This window comes from Bombina bombina, chromosome 11 (assembly GCF_027579735.1).
Source record: "Bombina bombina isolate aBomBom1 chromosome 11, aBomBom1.pri, whole genome shotgun sequence".
Classification (NCBI taxonomy): Eukaryota; Metazoa; Chordata; class Amphibia; order Anura; family Bombinatoridae; genus Bombina; species Bombina bombina.
This window is the reverse complement of record NC_069509.1, coordinates 167,945,470-167,968,469: the sequence shown is the minus strand read 5'-3', so window position 1 is coordinate 167,968,469 and position 23,000 is coordinate 167,945,470. Positions and strand designations below refer to the sequence as shown.

At 34.7% G+C, this 23,000-nt stretch overlaps 1 protein-coding gene across 1 annotated transcript in view; it reads left to right on the top strand.

The window, feature by feature from the left end:
• DNAH3 (dynein axonemal heavy chain 3) overlaps positions 1-23,000 on the top strand; it is a 611,780-nt gene that overhangs the window by 422,232 nt on the left and 166,548 nt on the right. The window contains exons 31-33 of the mRNA XM_053694256.1: positions 613-789; positions 2,855-2,946; positions 21,400-21,619. Of these exons, the coding sequence (XP_053550231.1) occupies positions 613-789; positions 2,855-2,946; positions 21,400-21,619 (489 nt within the window). The remainder of the gene's footprint in view (positions 1-612; positions 790-2,854; positions 2,947-21,399; positions 21,620-23,000) is intronic.

Genomic DNA, 23,000 nt, shown 5'->3' with positions numbered 1-23,000 from the left:
TTCTATGGGGGAATATGTGAACACGCATGCAATATTGTAAGTTCAGCTTTTTTGCACTTGTCGAATTAGCGTGCAAGCAAATACAGTTTACATTCAACTCATAATACGAGCGCAACCCGACACAAAAAGCTTACTTCTAGCGCAATTAACGCTCGAGCTGGAGCGTTAATTAGCACTCCACTTGTAATCTGGCCGTATATCAGCAAATTAACGGGCCATTATAGTCAAAAACATTACATACTCTAATTAGTTAGAGCATGTAATTTTAAGATTAGTGACCCTGCACTAATATGCGTTTAAACCTTGCAAAGCTGAGCACCATTGGTGCTGAGTGGAAACCATCACTAATCCAATCAGCAGCTCTAATTACACAACTGAGTCTTGTGATTAGTGCTGCTTCTTGGATCAGCCCTAGTTTCTATTCAGAATTAGCAGTGCTCTGCGGGCCCTGAGTGGTACTTCTACTATGTGTTTAACCCATTTGCGGGTTAAAGCTCAAGACACATATTTACTTTTTTCACTGATTCATTGCAATATTAAATTAACATGTCTTAAATCGTCTTGAGTGTGGGTTCTTGAATGGCATGAATATACATTATTTCCTATTCCTAGGTTGAAGTATTATCTGTAGTAGCCCAGCAGATTTTGAGCATACAGCAGGCAATCATTCGAAAGCTTAAAGTATTCTTGTTTGAAGGCACCGAGCTTACACTCAACCCAACCTGTTCTGTATTCATCACCATGAACCCTGGATATGCCGGCCGAGCGGAACTCCCTGACAATCTGAAGGTATTCATTTATTAGACTGTGGAGTTGTGCAATGAGCAACTAGGAAGCAATTGCTTTTTAAAGGGATATAAAACTGCTGGGTACGACTACAGCACCATAGTTACTTTTCACCTGCTACTGTTTATTTTCTCCGTACCCACACTCTCTCTCTGTATCGCTGCTTACAGAAGCCAGTTGCTAAAGCTCTGCATAGTTACACTGGGCACCACCATGTTGGTACGCACGTATTGTTGCATCATGTGACAGAAGCCGTGTGCTTTCACATATGAGTGATGTTACCGGCACTTTAGGTGAGCATGCGCAATAGAAAGTTGAAGCTTCGCATTTTTGAAAGTCCTTAGGAATAATATAGAGCTATGCAGCAACTGCAAAAAACATTCAGCTCCCCCTCTGTATTGTGAATGATACATCATTATAAGAAGACATTATCACTGGTCTGTGAGTACACACTGCTTCTGTCACAGCGAGAACACTTAAAGGGACAGTGTACTACAAAATTGTGTTTCCCTTAATGGGTTTCCAATGACTTGGTATACAAGCTGAAGAATATAAAATATATGGGAAATTGCTTCTTTATGGGGGTTTTTGTGTATGAAATAGCTGGTTTTAAACCACAGCCGATTAAAATTCAGGAAATTCAGTTCCCCCTATTTTTCACATACACACTTCCTTATATTATCTCTATCTGTATACCAAAGTCCAGTACTTAGAGAGAATAATTAAACATTTGCATTGTATTACTTACCTCTCCTAACCCCCCACTGGGTGTGTAATTTCCCTTGCTTTCTAGGTTTACAGAGATTTTCTATAGCCTCTACTTAAATATAGAAACTTTCAGTATGGGGATGTATACCACAGGCAAAATTAGCTATTTCAAGTGATGAAATAAATCAAAATGTGCCTTTTGTAAACAAGTTAATACAATATAGCCGATATAATGGACCATTGGGAACAGAAGAAGGGAGAAGAATAAAAAAAGAGTACACTCTCATTATAAAACTCAAGGATGGCTGAGGCCAGTGTAAAGATGCAGAGCTTAGCTAACAGTTATAAAGGGTTAAAATAATAGAATGGCTTTGAAGAGAGCTCAGGAGGGATCAGAGCAGCATAGTGAGACTTAACCCCTCTTCTGCAGTTGTGCCAAGCAGATTAATGTCCCTATAAAGTCATCACACATTATTTCATAAGTGGCAGTATTATAAAATGTGAACTAATCTCATAGTTCCGCTACTTACTTATTCTCAGCTGTATTTTTATAACTATTTATGTTTTTAATATCAGACTTTAATATCTAAACGATTCCGATTTCTGCACTTGATATCTGACATGATTTATTGCTCTCCAAACGTACAATGTTGTAGGGCATCTAGAAAATATGATGAGAATATGTTGTTCTCTATAACCCACTGAGACTCACCAGGAAGTAGTTTTTATAGAGCAGTTGCATGAACGTCAGCGCTAGGGCTGACTATATATATATTGGTTAAAAAGAAACGTGATATGCAGTAAATCAGTGAGTTAGGATCTACTTTTTACTTTTTGTCACTTGGTAACTTCTTGTTCACAGTCTGAACATACAGAGACTTTCATTGCTTCTATATTAGTACAGTAGATATCAGCAGATAACCACATCTACTAAATAATGTTTTAAAAGCATATAAAATGCCAGTTCATTTGATAAAAATAATTGTTTTGTATTCTAGGAATATGCTCATTGAAAAGCCACTTGGTATCTTATCTCTTGCTGAAGCTAGTTAGGGACAGACAGAAATGACTGTGCAATGGTCAATCGATAAATGTGTAGCATAGGGTCAGAGTTCCAAATCCAATAGGATACACTCTATATCCTATACAAAATATATATTAGACCATAGCTATGCGTCTTTTTGTTGTTTTTAAAGATATACATCGCCAAATATTTTAATGGGAATATAAATAATGAGTTGAATGTCCCTTTTAAACATTTATTGTATTTGAGATTTGGCTGGAAGCATTTTAACCCAACTTGCTTCTGCATACACTGCAAATACACGTCTTTATACATCATTGTTTTCCTTCCCACCAGGCGTTATTTCGCACTGTTGCTATGATGGTTCCAGACTACGCATTGATTGGGGAAATATCTCTTTACTCTATGGGATTTCTGGACTCTAGAAGGTAAAACCTATAATAATAATAATAATTATCATTTTTTTTTTTGTAAGAAAAAAGGTGCCAGTACTCACTGATTATTGATTGATATATTATGCTCAGTAACTTTGAGAAAAGCAAAGTGAGACAGTTATTTACAATTCTTGATAGATTTTGTAGCCCCTCTTGGGCAAACTAGAGTATTTACATGATGATTACAAATATTCCCTGTTATGAGATGACAGAGGTGGTAATACTCAGTACCGTTGAGTACCCCACAAAATAAGCACATAATAATAAACATTGTAATAAAAAAATACTAATATAGTGTCACTTCCTTTTTATAATATGGGGCCGATTTATAATATGGGGTCAATTATGTCCAACAGACATCGATGTTGGCATTTATTATTGCACAAGCAATGTGCAATGTGCTGTCGGCATTTATTATTGCGTTTTTGTGAACTGCTTGTGCAATGCCGCCCCCTGCTGATTTGCGGCCAATCTACCGCTAGCAGGGGGTGCCGATCAGCCTGATCGTGTATGATAGTATAGGATTAATGTCCACAGCCTCAGAGCAGGCTGACCAGTTATGGAAATATAGAGAGAAATGGGATGTTCACTAATAAAGAAACCCCTAATGTTTTTCACAGTATGGTAATCTGCAATTACATTGATCTGACAAGCAGATCTAAACATTAAACAATTTAATAGATCATATGCAAAAAAAAAGGGGGGGTGCTAACTGTCTGGAAGTACATAAAAATAGAAGCGAAAGAAAAAGTGACAGTATACTTGCACTCTTACAAATATCAATTAGACAAATGTAGGATGGCAAGGAGGGTCACCTTGATTCAGGTTGAAGATAAAATATAACTTTTATTCTATTTAGTTAATATATACATATAAATGTATAGTGTAAATATATACAAATGAGTGTATGTGTTATAAAACTTAGATTAAAATAGAATACAAGGGACAGTTATCCACCATAACTATTACCAATCTAAATCACTAAGCCCCACACAGTTTCAATACAAACTCGCATATGCTCAAATCTGCAGTAAATTATCTACAAAGGGGATTGGCCCCATCAACAAATTTAACTGGATAAATGCAGTAAAGAGCAGGAGTAAGTACCGGTCTGTGTGGGTGCCAATAAGCCCAATATAAGGCTAAACCAGAAGGCGATAATTACAGCTATATAAGTGGCTAAAGTCCCCTAAACACGCCTGATGCGCATTTCGCCGTTCACACGGCTTCCTCAAAGGCTCTTAAGACCACTGCTTCATAACTGCTGTTTCCGACGAGCCTATGGGGCCCATTTATCAAAGGGCTTGCGGACCTGATCCGACACTGCGGATCAGGTCCGCAAGACCTCGCTAAATGCGGAGAGCAATACGCTCTCCGCATTTAACATTGCACCAGCAGCTCACAAGAGCTGCTGGTGCAACGCCGCCCCCTGCTGACTCGCGGCCAATTGGCCGCCAGCAGGGAGCTGTCAATTAACCTGATCGTATTCGATCGGGTTGATTTCCGGCGATTCCTGTCCGCCTGCTCAGAGCAGGCGGACAGGGTTATGAAGCAGCGGTCTTTAGACCGCTGCTTCATAAGTTGTGTTTCTGGCGAGTCTGAAGACTCGCCAGAAACACGGCCCTTCAAGCTCCGTACGGAGCTTGATAAATGGGCCTGCAAGTGTCATCATTACTGTAGTAAAACTAAGGGACAGTCACTTTAGCCTAAACACATACAGAGGTCAGTGAAACAGCCTGGTGAAAGTGTGTATAACATATCAACTATAAAAAATGTCACCTAACAACTAAAAATCCAACTGATATCAGACCAAATTGGTTTTCACAAGATTTAATGGGCAAAGTCCAAAAATCTTATGTCAAGCTGTTAGAACAGTGATTTCTGCTGAATTGTAATACCTCTGCCAAATTTTTCTAGTATAAGGTATAGGGCAAGGGTGGCAATATTATGGTCCAAGGCAGCACCCTGTACTACCGCTATACTCCTTGGCTTCAGTTGTGGTACATAATAAATTGTTATTATTAGGAATTCTTGTTATATATCAACAATAATACTTTTTTTACATTCAAATTTTATTTTAAATTTCACCTCAAAGTAGAGATTTAATGGATGTTTGAAGAAAACAATTATTGTGCACTGGATTACTTTATACATTCTGAAGTGACGCGTAGCTTCCAAGAAGTTCAATTTGATCTTTGCAGTTCCTGACTTGGCTACATTTTTTCTTTAGATCTCTTAGATCACTTTCATCCATGCTCAATGTATAATTATATGAAAGGAAGTCACCCTTTGTAATCTGTTGAGCTTTATGAGTTGTTTCAGTACCATGGTTTTATAAGCAGTTTAGTGCCTTTGAATCTTGGGAGCAACCCAAATTCCAGTCAGAACAAAGCACATTTGCAAATAAAAGTAAATTTGAGAGCTGTTTAAAATTGTATGTTCTATCTGAATCATAAAATTTTAATTTTTACTTTTCCATCTATTTAATTTGCTTTCATGTGGATGAGATTTAATATCTCACAAATATTGTTAACCATTTATTAAGGTCAAGATTACAAGTCGCTCAGTATGGGCTTTCCACGCTCGCTATATGGTCTTTTCACAATTAATTTCCTTTGCGGAGCTATTACAAGTATTTTAAGCAACAATCCTTTCTGCGCTCGAAGAGCTGTAGTTAACATTTTTCCGCAACAAAAAAGTTTCACAAAACATTTCAAAAATACATTACAAAGTGCAGTTACACTCAACACTGTCTTTTAAAAAATAATTTAAAAAAATATTGCACACAAAAGTTGTAAGGACTAAAAGATACGAGATCTCGGGTGTTAGGGAAAAAAAAGCAGACGCAGGGATTTTACATTGATATACATACACATACATAGGGAAACATGAATTTATGTGTATAGACATATGTTTAACTAGGGAGATAATGAGAAGATTTTACATTACATTCTTTTGCACATTAAATAATATCCCAGAGGGATTTTCAAAGAGATGTTCGCATATAGATTTCTAGATATCTAGACATATACTGTATATATATATTATTTATATATATATATAATATATATATATATCTTGCTATAAATAGATATATTAGTTCAGAAATCATCATATATATAGAGACATATTTGTTTATAAATAAATAGAACATATTCCGTTATGAAAACATTTTTTTCGAGAAGAAAATGTCATGGGTTTTGTGCAACAGATTAGCGTGTAAGTGTTTTTTTTTTCTATTTGTCTTCTATTTGGCTGTTTGGATTGCACGGCTTAATGCTCACGCAAAATAAGTTATTTTGCTTGTTGTTTCCGCAACTGATTTGCCGCGGAAGTATTTGAGCGTTTGTCTTTTGTACCTGAACAGATCAAACTCTTCTCTAACTGCAAGATCAGCCACACTTGTCAGTCTGGGGCCGAATTATCAATGTCTAAAGGACATGATACGTTGTAGCATATCATGTCCGCCAGACATTGCTGAATGTGGACAGCATACGCTGTCGGCATTCAGCATCGCACAAACAGTTTTAGTGAACTGCTGGTGCAATGCCGCCCCCTGCAGGGGGTGTCAATCAACCCGATTGTATGCGAACGGGCAGATTGATGTCCGCAGCCTCAGAGGCATCAGGCCAGTTAAGAAACAGCGGTCTTAAGACCGCTGCTTCTTAACTGCTGTTTACAGCGAGCCTAAAGTATTGCGCGGAAACGGGGATCAGGGGCGATTCGGCCCTTGATAATTCAGTCCCTCTGCCTCAACATACTCAGAGAGAAACTTCATGTAAATATTAAAAAAATATATATTAAAAGTGGCATTATACACCTTGAGATGTTTGTATAAAGTGTTTATTTGTGCGTAATAAAACAACTTTGCAATATTATTTCATTATTTATTTTGCCAAATTTCCATGTAATTTTGGTCTCAGAAATGGAAATGCGCCTGCTGACTTATCAAGGCTAAACCTGCTACATATATATATTCCTATGTGGCTTTATCAGATAACAACTGCAAAACAACGCAATTTATACTAAAATTATGACTGTTGTCTGCAGTCTTAAAGGGACACTGAACCCAAATTTTTTCTTTCGTGATTCAGATAGAGCACGCAATTTTAAGCACATTTCTAATTTACTCCTATTATCAAATTTTCTTCATTATCTTGGTATCTTTATTTGAAAAGCAATAATGTAAGTTTAGATGCCGGCCCATTTTTGGTGAACAACCTGGGTTGTTCTTGCTGATTGGTGGATTAATTTAACCGACCAATAAACAAGCTCTGTCCATCTCCATCGTCTGAACCAAAAAATAACTTAGATGCAAATAAAGATAGCAAGGGAATGAAGAAAAATTGATAATAGGAGTAAATTAGAAAGTTGCTTAAAATTGCATGCTTTATCTGAATCACAAAAGAAAAAAATTGGGTTCAGTGTCCCTTTAAGCCCAGATTGGCTCCTCGAAATAAGACATATGATTGCAGTAAAAAGGATGTTATTTTGTTTTAGAAACATTTAGACTTGTCTGATAACACAACAGAAATGTTTTATAATTACAAGGTGTTTAATGTCCCTTTAAGTGAAGCAAATAATCAAAATTACCGCTTTTTAACAGAGTGTTTGACTTGTGTAAAGATGATTATTAATTTTCTAGTGATTTATAAAGAGACTGAATGTAGCTTCAGTTCTAATCTGTGTTAAGAAATTCATTTTACTGACGCTTCAGGGTCTTTTGTAGCATTTTGCAATAGATGTAAATCAGCCTTTGAACTACTTAAAATGCTATGAAGTAAAATGTAATAATAGTACACACAGTTCTCCCATATGTACAGTATCTCGGGATTGCTTTATCTTTCTATTCTTAAGCCCTCAACAACTTAATAAGTCTAGTTCTGTTTATAAAGACTCATCTGATGTCTAACTACTCTAAATGTGTTTTTAGAAAGATTAATGTTTCAATTAATTGAGAAACACTGAATGACATAATATTCTGCAGACTTCTGCAAGAACAATATGTGCGCATTGGAGCCCTTTTCAGTCAAGTAGCTAAAAACAAGTGTAATCATATTTATGCAATATTCACATTTAATAAAGTTTGTATTTACTCTAAATATTTCACATTCAAATGCTCTTCATTTCACTAGGGAATGTGTTCTATGTATTTATAAATATAAATATAAATATAAATATATATATATATATATATATATATATATATATATATATATACAGTATCTCACAAAAGTGAGTACACCCCTCACATTTTTGTAAATATTTTATTATGTATTTTATGTGACAACACTGAAGAAATGACACTTTGCTACAATGTAAAGTAATGAGTGTACAGCCTGTATAACAGTGTAAATTTGCTGTCTGCTGAAAATAACACAGCACACAGTCATTAATGTCTAAACTGTTGGCAACAGAAGTGAGTACACCCCTAAGTGGAAATGTCTAAATTGGGCCCAAAGTGTCAATATTTTGTGTGGCCACCATTATTTAAAGCACTGCCTTAACCCTCTTGGGCATGGAGTTCACCAGAGTTTACAGGTTGCCACTGGAGTCCTCTTCCACTCCTCCATGATGACATCACGGAGCTGGTGGATGTTAGAGACCTTGCGCTCCCCCACCTTCCGTTTGAGGATGCCCCACAGATGCTCAATAGGGTTTAGGTCTGGAGACATGCTTGGTCAGTCCATCACCTTTACCCTCAGCTTCTTTAGCAAGGCAGTGGTCGTCTTGGAGGTCTGTTTGGGGTTGTTATCATGTTGGAATACTGCCCTGCAGCCCAGTTTCCGAAGGGAGGGGATCATGCTCTGCTTCAGTATGTCACAGTACTTGTTGGCATTCATTGTTCCCTCAATGAGCTGTAGTTCCCCAGTGTCGGCAGCACTCATGCAGGCCCAGACCATGACACTCCCACCACCATGCTTGACTGTAGGTAAGACACACTTGTCTTTACTCCTCACCTGATTGTCGCCACACACGCTTGACACCATCTGAACCAAATAAGTTTATCTTGGTCTCATCGGACCACAGGACATGGTTCCAGTAATCCATGTCCTTAGTCTGCTTGGCTTCAGCAAACTGCAGGCTTTCTTGTGCATCATCTTTAGAAGAGGCTTCCTTCTGGGACGACAGCTATGCAGACCAATTTATTGCAGTGTGCGGCGTATGGTCTGAGCACTGACAGGCTTACCCCCCACCCCTTCAACCTCTGCAGCAATGATGGCAGCACTTATACATCTATTTCCCAAAATAGCCTGTTCTGAGTGGAACATGTCCTGTGAAACCGCTGTATGATCTTGCCCACCATGCTGCAGCTCTGTTTCAGGGTCTTGGCAATCTTCTTATAGCCTAGGCCATCTTTATGTAGATCAACAATTCTTTTTTTCAGATCCTCAGAGAGTTCTTTGCCATGATGCCATGTTGAACTTCCAGTGACCAGTATGAGAGAGTGTGAGAGCGATAACACCAAATTTAACACACCTTCTCCCCATTCACATCTGAGACCTTGTAACACTAACGAGTCACATGACTCTGGGGAGGGAAAATGGCTAACTGGGCCCAATTTGGACATTTCCACTTAGGGGTGTACTCACTTTTGTTGCCAACGGTTTAGACATTAATGGCTGTGTGTTGAGTTATTTTAAGGGGAAAGCAAATTTACACTGTTATACAGGCTGTACACTCACTACTTTACATTGTAGCAAAGTGTAATTTATTCAGTGTTGTCACATGAAAAGATATAATAAAATATTTACAAAAATGTAAGGGGTGTACTCACTTTTGTGAGATACTGTGTATGTATGTATGTATGTATGTGTGTGTATATATATATATATATATATGAGTAAGAGGGATATGTTTCCCTTGGACAAGGCTCTATCTGATTTCAAATTCTTTTTGTTTTTTTTGTTTTTTTTAAATTTTATTTATAACCAACACAAGGGTACAATAATAGACAATGCATCATCAAAACACCGCGCAGGGTGAGTTTACAAAGGTATATGTAAGAAGACATTGAAATGTAGCAATACACAGTTTCAAGTATATGAAAATTCAAAAATCGCAGTGGCGTAGACAACTTTAAAGATCTTCAATAGGCTGGTGAACATTCCAGCATTATATGCCCTTGTACCACAAGGTTGGGGTTTTATGTTTTTAAACTAGACTAAGGGAACAACAACAAAACAAAACAAAAAAATAATAATAATAATAATAATAATAATAATAAAAAAAAAAAAAAAAAAAAAAACAAACATTAAATTAACTTTAGGAGAACCTTATAACAATACGGTGGCTCAAAGCAATTCAGGGGGCTTTACTCGTAAGCAAAAAGCCACTAATGGACATCAGTGTTCTTGGCGATATTTGTTATTGCTTATCTAACATATAAAAGTCATCAAAGTGAGAGCCTTTGCCAGCTTTTCACACGTTCATTGCTAGGTCAATATTAAGACTAACTACAGAAATAAGCTTAGGAGCCTGGTAGGGCCTCAAAGCAGAATATACTATAATAGTAGGGAGTAACAGCTACCAGTATGAGACAGCTTAATTTGCTTAGATGTGATATCTGACATTGGATTATGTGGAGTTGTGGGCTTGTTCAACCATAGTAGGAGGCGGCTTCAACGTTTAGCAGAGATAAGACCCTTCAATACTGTCAGTGATAATATTTTAAGTTACACTAACCAAGAAGATTCCTCTGTTTAAAAGAATACTGAAACACCTTGCTATCATATAATGGAGAATAAATGTAACAGAAGGAAAATAATCCATGTAATAATAGCAGTTTTGAAAATGCCTGTACTCCTGACACTCACATCAATGAACAATTTAAATATATAATTGTATGATTACATTTTTTTTTATTAATAAACCTGATCCTGCTAACTGTGCAGTATATAATCTTCAATGTTAAGTTGCAGCAGTTCAAATACATGTTTATGCTACTATAAGACCTAAAATGTATGAATTTTTACTGTTCAGAGGTATAAACTGTGGTATAGATAAGCAATTTGAAATGAGTATACTATTTCCATCGTGCACAAAATATAATTGTAGAGACACTGACCCTGCCAACATCCTGTGTTCAAACTTTTAACAGAGTGCAAGGATTCCAAATGAGTTTATTACTGGGAGTATCCAGCCTGAAGGCAACACTATAAGGGGAACATGCCAATACATATCACAAAGTAGAACATATGAGTTTACATTAGAACAGAAAGGCAAGCCACCATTTAACGCATAACAATAAAGATTAGGCATATTCAGCATTATAGAAAATACTAATCAGGGGTACCCATTATACCAACTAACTGATAAATAAGCAGGGCATAAGTACCAGGACCTCCTCTGAAAGTATCAGTGATTGTACATAGAAGCAGACATCTCTTATTGCCTAAAATAATTCAAGGCGTGATACGTCTAGTTGCTGCCTGTGAGAGGTGCTCAGGAATATTAACAGCGTCAATAACAAACAGTGTAAATTACATAGTGAGCTCAGAAGCGGAGAGCCATCCAGGCTGACAGAATATAATAAAGTCATGGCGTTCAGATATTTGTATCCCGGTTGAGCAGATAAAACACTCTTAAGCTAGTAAAAAATGTGGAAGATACCAGATCATCACACATCATCAGACCTAGATTGTACCAGATACACATTTTTCCTTCCGCAGTGTTCAGTGTTGGAAGGGGATCAGGCCCGACGATGTATGAGGTATTCCTGTAGAGAGGCATCAGCCGATGCCTCTTGCTTGGCGTGTAAGTCCGGGTACTCCCGAGGGGCAGCAGTTAGGCAGCCAGGTTGCTCGATGGGTAGAACAGCATGGAAGAGGTGATCCACCTAGATCTGCAGCTGAAACAGCAGTCGGATGAGCCACATAGGAGGGCGGCGAGCCGCGCTCTAGACAAACAGCTGATTCCATGACACAGTCCGGCCAGCACACCCGGACTCCGGGCTCTGGAGCCGAGATCAACAGCTGGTGGGTTAATAGAGGTGCCGGCATGCTCTCCTCCGGTCCGGTTCTTGAGTCTGTAACGGATCCCATCAGGTGCATAGCAGGAGAGGTCGTGCCGCTTGCCAATAGTGGTGGAGCCTTGTGGTTGTCAGAAAGAAGCAAGAATGTGACAGTACTTGTGGTAGGTTCGGCGGTTGGTCTCACCCGGGGTCCAGGCTGTGTCTCGTTTGACAACATTGCGCACAAATCAGCGCATGAGTGCAGGAGCCTTTCTAGCTTGGGCAAGAATACAGTTTGCAGTCCCGCTAGAATGAGGGAGTCAGCAGAGTCTTTTTTGGTGGTAAAGATAACCATCTTTAATAAACAGGAACCTTGTTAGGAGTTAGGAACTCGGTTATGTGTATATAAAATGTGGCGGTGATATTCCCGCCACGGTGCCCAACGGCTTTATTCTTTACAATGACGTTCTGGGGTAGAAGAGCTGTTATTCCTTCTGTCTGCCAAATATTCCCGGACAGCTTGCCTGTCAAGGGAGGTGCAGATGGCGTGGGCAAGTGGCAGCAAAATTAGAGTTTGATGTAGTTGTCCTCAGAGCTGTTGAAGCTTGCAGCCATCTTGTAGAGCCGCCCACCGGAAGTCCAAATTCTTTTTGTTTTATATACACTGTAGCTGCCCATACTACACTATAATACAACAAACAAAGAGTTCTTCCTAGTGCAAATAGCTGTGGTAAAATCCCCACAAATGTATATATAGAGGAAATATACTTACACAAATGTATATATAGAGGAAATATACTTACACAAATGTATATATAGAGGAAATATACTTACACAAATGTATATATAGAGGAAATATACTTACACAAATGTATATATAGAGGAAATATACTTACACAAATGTATATATAGAGGAAATATACTTACACAAATGTATATATAGAGGAAATATACTTACACAAATGTATATATAGAGGAAATATACTTACACAAATGTATATATAGAGGAAATATACTTACACAAATGTATATATAGAGGAAATATACTTACACAAATGTATATATAGAGGAAATATACTTACACAAATGTATATATAGAGGAAATATACTTACACAAATGTATATATAGAGGAAATATACTTACACAAATGTATATATAGAGGAAATATACTTACACAAATGTATATATAGAGGAAATATACTTACACAAATGTATATGTAGAGGCAATATACTTACACAAATGTATATATAGAGGAAATATACTTACACAAATGTATATATAGAGGAAATATACTTACACAAATGTATATATAGAGGAAATATATTTACACAAATGAATGAATTGTGCTAAATACGCCTTCTGGGATCTTGCAGTGTCCCAGCTCAGTGGACTGTGGCAATATTCTTGGCAGGTGTTATAAAGACTCTAGGATAAGGAAAAGCCGATTTACTTTTAATAAAAAATATATTAAAAACACAAGCGTGATAACTATGAACATACATAGAAACCAATAAATGAATATATATATATATATATATGGCTTCTATGGGTGCACAAATGCAATATCTTTCTCAGCGTTTCTACGCCGTTTCCTCAGGCATAATGTGATGTTCTCTTGGAGTCTTATTTAAAATACAAATGAACCAATCGGGTCTTAAGGGAACACCCTTTGTTTGTTAACCTTCTGCTTAGATTCAGAGAAATTCAATGTATACAGAGTGTATTCTCCTGATAATTAAACCAAATTTGGCCTTTTCCTAAAAGTTGGCATAATTTCTCAATATTAAGTTACGTGTTATTTACTTATTTTTTAGTTATTATTTTGTGTTCATTCACCTGTATATTTGTACCATCTGAAGTATAAAGAGCGTGGAATCGTCGGTTTCTCTCTCTGTTCATATGAGAACATATCATTGTGACACTGGGGAGGCGGCGGTGCACACGGCGGCGGCAAAACAGGCTGAGTATCTCAATCTAATGATATGTAGATGTGTATATAAGGGATGTTTGGTGTGGGGAATGATATGTATGTCTGTCCTAAATATACCATTTGACAAAGGGACCGGACCGTTGCCCGAAACGTCATAAGATTTTAAACATTAAAAGCTATTTTAAGAAGCCCACTGAGTGCCTTCTCACTTTGAAATATATATAAAAACAAAAAAATAGAAATATTTATTTAAGAATACACAAAACCTATTATGCTATGTGAAGAACATTGGAATGTTAAATATTCATATTTCATGTTAGGTTAGTGCACTTGGTTAAACGTGGTTATGGGTGTCCATTGAAGCCTTTAGGGGAATACGTTAACACGTTTGCGATACTCTAACTTCCACTTTTTTCACACATCAAGTTAGCACTCATGCACAAACCTTTTACTTTCAACTTGTTATACGCATGCTACCCAACGCAAACAATATGCGTACTTCTATCAAAGTTCGGAACACAAAAAGAGAGACAAGAAGGGCGCCTCCTAGTGTAGCCAATAAGGTAAATTGATATACAGAAGATGGGAAAAAGAATACTCACATATCCCAAGGCAAAGATATACCTAGGTACACAGGCTGAGAACTCCCAGTGTCCCAGCGCACTGCACTCCAACGTGGGCTGCTCCTTTCGATTGCCAGATATGGAACAAAGAGTCTAAAATAAAGCACATGGAAAGGGCGCCTCCTAGTGCAGATCAACCAAATAATGAGATCCCAAAGGGATTAGGGGTACTCACACTTTTGAAGGCACTAATGAGTGCTATAAACGCAGGCAGGGCTATTAGTAGTGGCCCTGCTCACTACACAACCAGCAAATGATGTATATTTTAAAAAGAATATATTTGAATAAAAAACAAAGTATACAAAATTAAGAACTGTATAAAAACACAATAGCACAAAAATGCAACATGTTTTTCTGTTTCTACCACGCCATTTCCTCAGGCATAAAGTGATAGGCAGCAAGTGGAGTCCTATTTAAAGGGCCACTGTAAGTAAATATTTTCTATGCCTGTTACTAACTAACTACCCCAAATACGCTTTTTATCAATAGCATTTCATTAACATATCTCTACCGTATATCAGAAATCTTGTCTGCAAATTTAATTGTTTTCCAAACCCACTCCGTGGGTATCCTTTGCTCTGTACCAATCCGTTTACAATACCTAGGTTTCAAAATGGCGCTTTAAACACAAAGTTATTGGTTTAAGTATTTTGAACATGCAGTGCTGAAAATAGTGGGCAGGATAACGTGACATCATCGGCGAATAAAAGATATAACTTTTAGAACATTATGAAACTTCGTTTTGGAGAAAATATAGGTCAGTAGGTTTTAATTAATGTTTATTAACTTTAATATGTTAATTGTTTAGCTTAGAAATTATAACAGAAAGTAATCCTTTAAACAATAAGGAACCAATCGGATACAAGTTGCAACATTGATGAACATGTGTAAGATTAACCCATAAATACGAAATTATACAAAATAATACATTTCACATTTCTTAATAATATACACTGTGTCCATTTTTGTTAGTATTAGTCTCGAAATGTAACAAGAGGTGTGTTAGACAAAACCACCCTCTAGATCAGAGCTTTCTAAACTTTTCATGTCGGTGACACACTTTTTAGACCTACATCATTTCGCGACACAGTAATTCAGTTGTACTGGCAAACAGGAGGTTAAACTAACTTGTTTTAAGAGATACGGACACATACATAAATTATATAATAACGAAATGTATTTACAAGTAACAGTATGTATGTGCAAGAATTAAAAAAAAGTTTAATACCACCAATAGCTACTTACTATTTTAATGGGATGTATGAGGTTGATGGGATGAACACAGTTTCTGAATATTTGGTGGAATATTAGACACTCGCATTTTTAAGCTTCCCCTTCTTATCCATATATCAAGAGCAGGAACAGCAATGCACTACTGGGAGCTAGCTGCAAAAAAAACCAACACTTTGACTTCTGACTTCAGCTCAGCGTTTAAGCTGCTGCCCTCCGAGCTCTGCGAGTCTGACTGACTACTGCCCGCACTGCAAACACACTGATGTCCCACTCACTGACTACACATGCAGTCACGAGCCAATTAAGGAGACTACATGTGCAGTCAGGAGCCAATGTGCCGTCAAAGCCGCCAATGGGAATAATTTCAGTTCCCACAGAGCTGCGCCAATAGGTTAAGATGATCTGTGACCCCCTAGGTATCAATCACGTGTCAACCATGTCATATGCGTAGCAAGCGGAAAGTCGGAAACCAAAAAGAAACATTTAAAAAAAATTAAAAAATTTGTGCTGAAGCAGGGACACACCTACACACTGCTGCCGACACACTAGTGTGTCCCGACACACAGTTTGGAAAGCACTGCTCTAGATAGACCAAAGGGAACACCTCACCCTCTTAAGTGACGTAATGAACCGTGCTGTTCAAACCTCCCAATTTTCAATATCTAAGTGAATCGTGAATCGCTAATAAACTGAGTGAATGTATAATCTAAAAGTAAACAACAAAATGAAACGACCCATGTTAAACTACAATCTAATAAATGAAGTTAGTTAAGCCAGAAGTTCACATAGTGTGAATCAATATGTGGCTTATAGAAGTGTATCCGATTCACTTAGTTTATTAGCGATTCATGATTCACTTAGATTTTGAAATTTGGGAGGTTTGAACAGCACGGTTCATTACTCAAGAGGGTGAGGTGTTCCCATTGATCTGTCTGGAGGGCGGTTTAGTCTAACACATCTCTTGTTACATTTCGAGACTAATACTAACAAAAATTGACACAGTTTACTTTTTAAACACTAATCACATTATATAATTTATATCCTTCTGGTTTTATCGGACTTACAATACACAACTGAAAGGTATTTACTCATTTAAAATGTAATGCATTATCGATCATAAATTCAGTTCTGAACTATAACAGTCCACTGTGTTAGTTATGCAAAACTATGGAATGGGTAATAAAGGGATTATCTATCTTTTAAAACAATAAAAATTCTGGTGTAGACTGTCCCGCTGAGGATATCAATATGTATTTAAGAATATTTTGTATTTAAGGGTATTTTGTACTTAAAGGGACAGTCTACACCAGAATTTTTATTGTTTAAGAAGATACAGTAGATAATCCCTTTATTACCCATTCCCTAGTTTTGCATAACCAACACAGTTATATAAATACACTTTTTACCTCTGTGATTACCTTGTATCTAAATATCTGCAAACTGCCCCCTTATTTCAGTTCTTTTGACAGACATCCATTTTAGCCAATCAGAGCTGGCTCACTGGAACTCCACGTGCGTGAGCAGTGTTATCTATATGACACACATGAACTAACACCCTCTAGTTGTGAAAAACTGTCAAAATGCCCTGAGAGAAGAGGCGGCCTTCAAGGGCTTATAAATTAGCATATGAACCTCCTAGCTTTAGCTTTTAACTAAGAATACCAATAGAACAAAGCAAAATTGGTGATAAAAGTAAATTGGAAAATTGTTTAAAAATACATTCTCTATCTGAATTATGAAAGTTTATTTTGGACTAGACTGTCCCTTTAAGCATATCAATATGTATTTAAGGATATTTGGTACTTAAAGGGCCATTAAACCCAAACATTTTCTTTCACGATTCAGATAGAGAATACAGTTTTAAACAACTTTCCAATTTACTTCTATTATCTAATTTGCTGCAATCTTTGTATATACTTTGTTAAAGAAATAGCAATGCACATTGGTGAGCCAATCACATGAGGCATCTATGTGCAGTCACCAATCAGAAGCTACTGAGCCTACCTAGATATGCTTTTCAGGAAAGAATATCAAGAGAATGAAGTAAATTAGAAAGTTGTTTAAAATGGTATTCTCTATCTGAATCATGAAATAAAAAAATGTTGGTTTAATGTCCCTTTAAGGACATCAATATGTATTTAAGGATATTTTGTACTTAAGCATATCAATATGTATTTAAGGATATTTTGTACTTAAGCATATCAATATGTATTTAAGGATATGTGTACTTAAGCATATCAATATGTATTTAAGGATATTTGTACTTAAGCATATCAATATATATTTAAGGATATGTGTACTTAAGCATATCAATATGTATTTAAGGATATTTGTACTTAAGCATATCAATATGTATTTAAGGATATTTTGTACTTAAGCATATCAATATATATTTAAGGATATTTTGTACTTAAGCATATCAATATGTATTAAGGATATTTTGTACTTAAGCATATCAATATGTATTTAAGGATATTTTGTACTTAAGCATATCAATATGTATTTAAGGATATTTTGTACTTAAGCATATCAATATGTATTTAATGATATTTTGTACTTAAGCATATCAATATGTATTTAAGGATATTTTGTACTTAAGCATATCAATATATATTTAAGAATATTTTGTACTTAAGCATATCAATATGTATTTAAGGATATTTTGTACTTAAGCATATCAATATGTATTTAAGGATATTTGTACTTAAGCATATCAATATATATTTAAGGATATTTTGTACTTAAGCATATCAATATGTATTTAAGGATATGTGTACTTAAGCATATCAATATGTATTTAAGGATATTTGTACTTAAGCATATCAATATATATTTAAGGATATGTGTACTTAAGCATATCAATATGTATTTAAGGATATTTTCTACTTAAGCATATCAATATGTATTTAAGGATATTTTCTACTTAAGCATATCAATATGTATTTAATGATATTTTGTACTTAAGCATATCAATATATATTTAAGGATATTTTGTACTTAAGCATATCAATATGTATTAAGGATATTTGTACTTAAGCATATCAATATATATTTAAGGATATTTTGTACTTAAGCATATCAATATGTATTAAGGATATTTTGTACTTAAGCATATCAATATGTATTTAAGGATATTTGTACTTAAGCATATCAATATATATTTAAGGATATTTTGTACTTAAGCATATGAATATGTATTAAGGATATTTTGTACTTAAGCATATCAATATATATTTAAGAATATTTTGTACTTAAGCATATCAATATGTATTTAAGGATATTTTGTACTTAAGCATATCAATATGTATTTAAGGATATTTGTACTTAAGCATATCAATATATATTTAAGGATATTTTGTACTTAAGCATATCAATATGTATTTAAGGATATGTGTACTTAAGCATATCAATATGTATTTAAGGATATTTGTACTTAAGCATATCAATATATATTTAAGGATATTTTGTACTTAAGCATATCAATATGTATTTAAGGATATGTGTACTTAAGCATATCAATATGTATTTAAGGATATTTGTACTTAAGCATATCAATATATATTTAAGGATATGTGTACTTAAGCATATCAATATGTATTAAGGATATTTGTACTTAAGCATATCAATATATATTTAAGGATATTTTGTACTTAAGCATATCAATATGTATTAAGGATATTTTGTACTTAAGCATATCAATATGTATTTAAGGATATTTGTACTTAAGCATATCAATATATATTTAAGGATATTTTGTACTTAAGCATATGAATATGTATTAAGGATATTTTGTACTTAAGCATATCAATATATATTTAAGAATATTTTGTACTTAAGCATATCAATATGTATTTAAGGATATTTTGTACTTAAGCATATCAATATGTATTTAAGGATATTTGTACTTAAGCATATCAATATATATTTAAGGATATTTTGTACTTAAGCATATCAATATGTATTTAAGGATATGTGTACTTAAGCATATCAATATGTATTTAAGGATATTTGTACTTAAGCATATCAATATATATTTAAGGATATTTTGTACTTAAGCATATCAATATGTATTTAAGGATATGTGTACTTAAGCATATCAATATGTATTTAAGGATATTTGTACTTAAGCATATCAATATATATTTAAGGATATGTGTACTTAAGCATATCAATATGTATTTAAGGATATTTTCTACTTAAGCATATCAATATGTATTTAATGATATTTTGTACTTAAGCATATCAATATATATTTAAGGATATTTTGTACTTAAGCATATCAATATGTATTAAGGATATTTGTACTTAAGCATATCAATATATATTTAAGGATATTTTGTACTTAAGCATATCAATATGTATTAAGGATATGTGTACTTAAGCATATCAATATATATTTAAGGATATGTGTACTTAAGCATATCAATATGTATTAAGGATATTTTGTACTTAAGCATATCAATATGTATTTAAGGATATTTGTACTTAAGCATATCAATATATATTTAAGGATATTTTGTACTTAAGCATATGAATATGTATTAAGGATATTTTGTACTTAAAAGGACACTGAACCCATTTTTTTTTCTTTCATGATTCAGATAGAGCATGCAATTTTAAGCAACTTTTTAATTTACTCCTATTATCAAATTGTCTTCGTTCTCTTGATCTTTATTTGAAAAAGAAGGCATCTAAGCTATTTTTTGTTCAGAACCCTGGACAGCACTTGTGTATTGGTCGGTTAAATCCACCAATCAGCAAGAGCAACCCAGATTGTTCACTAAAAATGGGCCGACATCTAAACGTACATTCATGCTTTTCAAATAAAGATAACAAGAGAATATTGTATTTAAGGATATTTTGCACTTAAGCATATCAATATGTATATAAGGATATATTGTTCTTGAGCATATCAATATGTATTTAAGGATATTTGTACTTAAGCATATCAATATGTATTTAAGGATATATTGTACTTAAGCATATCAATATGTATTTAAGGATATATTGTACTTAAGCATATCAATATGTATTTAAGGATATATTGTACTTAAGCATATCAATATGTATTTAAGGATATATTGTACTTAAGCATATCAATATGTATTTAAGGATATATTTGTACTTAAGCATATCAATATGTATTTAAGGATATTTTGTACTTAAGCATATCAATATGTATTTAAGGATATATTGTACTTAAGCATATCAATATGTATTTAAGGATATATTGTTCTTGAACATATCAATATGTATTTAAGGATATTTTGTACTTAAGCATATAAGTATGTATTTAAGGATATATTGTACTTAAGCATATCAATATGTATTTAAGGATATATTGTTCTTGAACATATCAATATGTATTTAAGGATATTTTGTACTTAAGCATATAAGTATGTATTTAAGGATATATTGTACTTAAGCATATCAATATGTATTTAAGGATATATTGTTCTTGAGCATATCAATATGTATTTAAGGATATTTTGTTCTTGAACATATCAATATGTATTTAAGGATATTTGTACTTAAGCATATTAATATGTATTTAAGGATATATTGTTCTTGAGCATATCAATATGTATTTAAGGATATTTTTCTTCATTTGTGTTTAAGAATATTTTTTAAGAATTAGACTCATATTTTAAATAACATTACTTGGAATATACATTTAATCATTTAATTTTAACTTTTATTTTTCAGCTTGGCCCAAAAAATTGTTGCTACATACAGATTATGCTCAGAACAGCTTTCTTCTCAGCACCATTATGATTATGGGATGAGAGCAGTAAAGTCCGTACTGACTGCAGCAGGAAATCTTAAATTAAAATACCCAGAGGAAAATGAGAGCGTACTACTCCTGCGTGCTTTGTTGGACGTGAACCTTGCAAAATTTTTAGCACAAGATGTGCCCCTATTTCAGGTAACAAAGCAAATGTTAAAAAAAATACTGCTTCATGTCAAATGGGTTTGGAGAATTGGGGTAAAACAGGACTGAATTAGATTTTCTTTTGTAAAAGCTCGCCTTATTAGCTGTTGGTAGATTATATTACAGTGGCAAATCTGAATGTCATAAATTTGAAGCTTTCATGGGAAATGATTGTGGTAAATATTATTGTAAGTTTTAATAGCATAATAATTAATGTAAGGAGAAGAACAAAGTCAGTATCAGTGTTCAAATAGTTTGCAAGCCTGCATGTTTCACAATAAAAAGGTGCTTTGCCTAGACTTCATATTGCCTTTTTCATGCAAAAGCTTCTGTTGTGTGTAAAAGCATTAAAGGGATAGTCTAGTCAAAAATAAACTTTCATGATTCAGATAGAGCAGCAATTTCAAACAACTTTCCAATGTATTCCTATTATCAATTTTTCTTTGTTCTCTTGGTATCTTTATTTGAATGTAAGCTTAGGAGCCGTCCCATTTTTGATTCAGCCCCTGGGTAGCGCTTGCTGATTGGTGGCTACATTTAGACACCAATCAGAAAGCGCTACCCAGGTGCTGAACCAAAGATACCCTGGCACCTATGCTACATCCTTGCTTTTTCAAATAAAGATAACAAGAAAACGAAGAGAATTGATAATAGGAGTAGATTAAAATTGCTAAAAATTGCTGCTCTATTTTAGTCATGAAAGTTTAATTTTGACTAGACTGTCCCTTTAAAAACAATATAGGAGATACAGGGCCTGATAATCAAACACTTGCTGGTATGGAGATAAATCACGCAAAACCGTTTGGATTTTTTTATGAGAATTGTATTGAAATGTATGTGTTTCTCCTTCATAACCAAAACATAGTTAGATATACAGCCTCTTCTAAAATTCTTTGAAGGACCTCAAAGTACAGACAAGACTTCTCAGATCTTTTTGTCAGACTGGAGAGCTTCAGAGATTAACCGATATGCATAATAGTTCTTCTTGTATGTAATAAAATAATTAAATAGAATATCTATCTTATCTATTCTATCTTATATATCTAAAATAATTATTTTGTGTTCCTGTGATATCTGTCTACAAATGGAAACGACTATCCATTACTGCATGAACTGAAATGTTTCTTCTCAGCTAAACCCTAGGAGGTCTCATTATTTTCTAATCTCCACAGTTGGGTTGCGTATGATCAGAATGGTTTTCAGTAACCTGCTATAATGGCATTGATCCATGGCAGCACTGGTTCCTTCACAGCATTACTGGCTCTACCAGCTGCCTAGAGGCATAGACTAGAATTGACTGATTATTTTAATTATCTAATATATAGGCATCTCCGCTATAAAAGGTCAACTCTTTCTGTAGTTTACATCCCTCTGA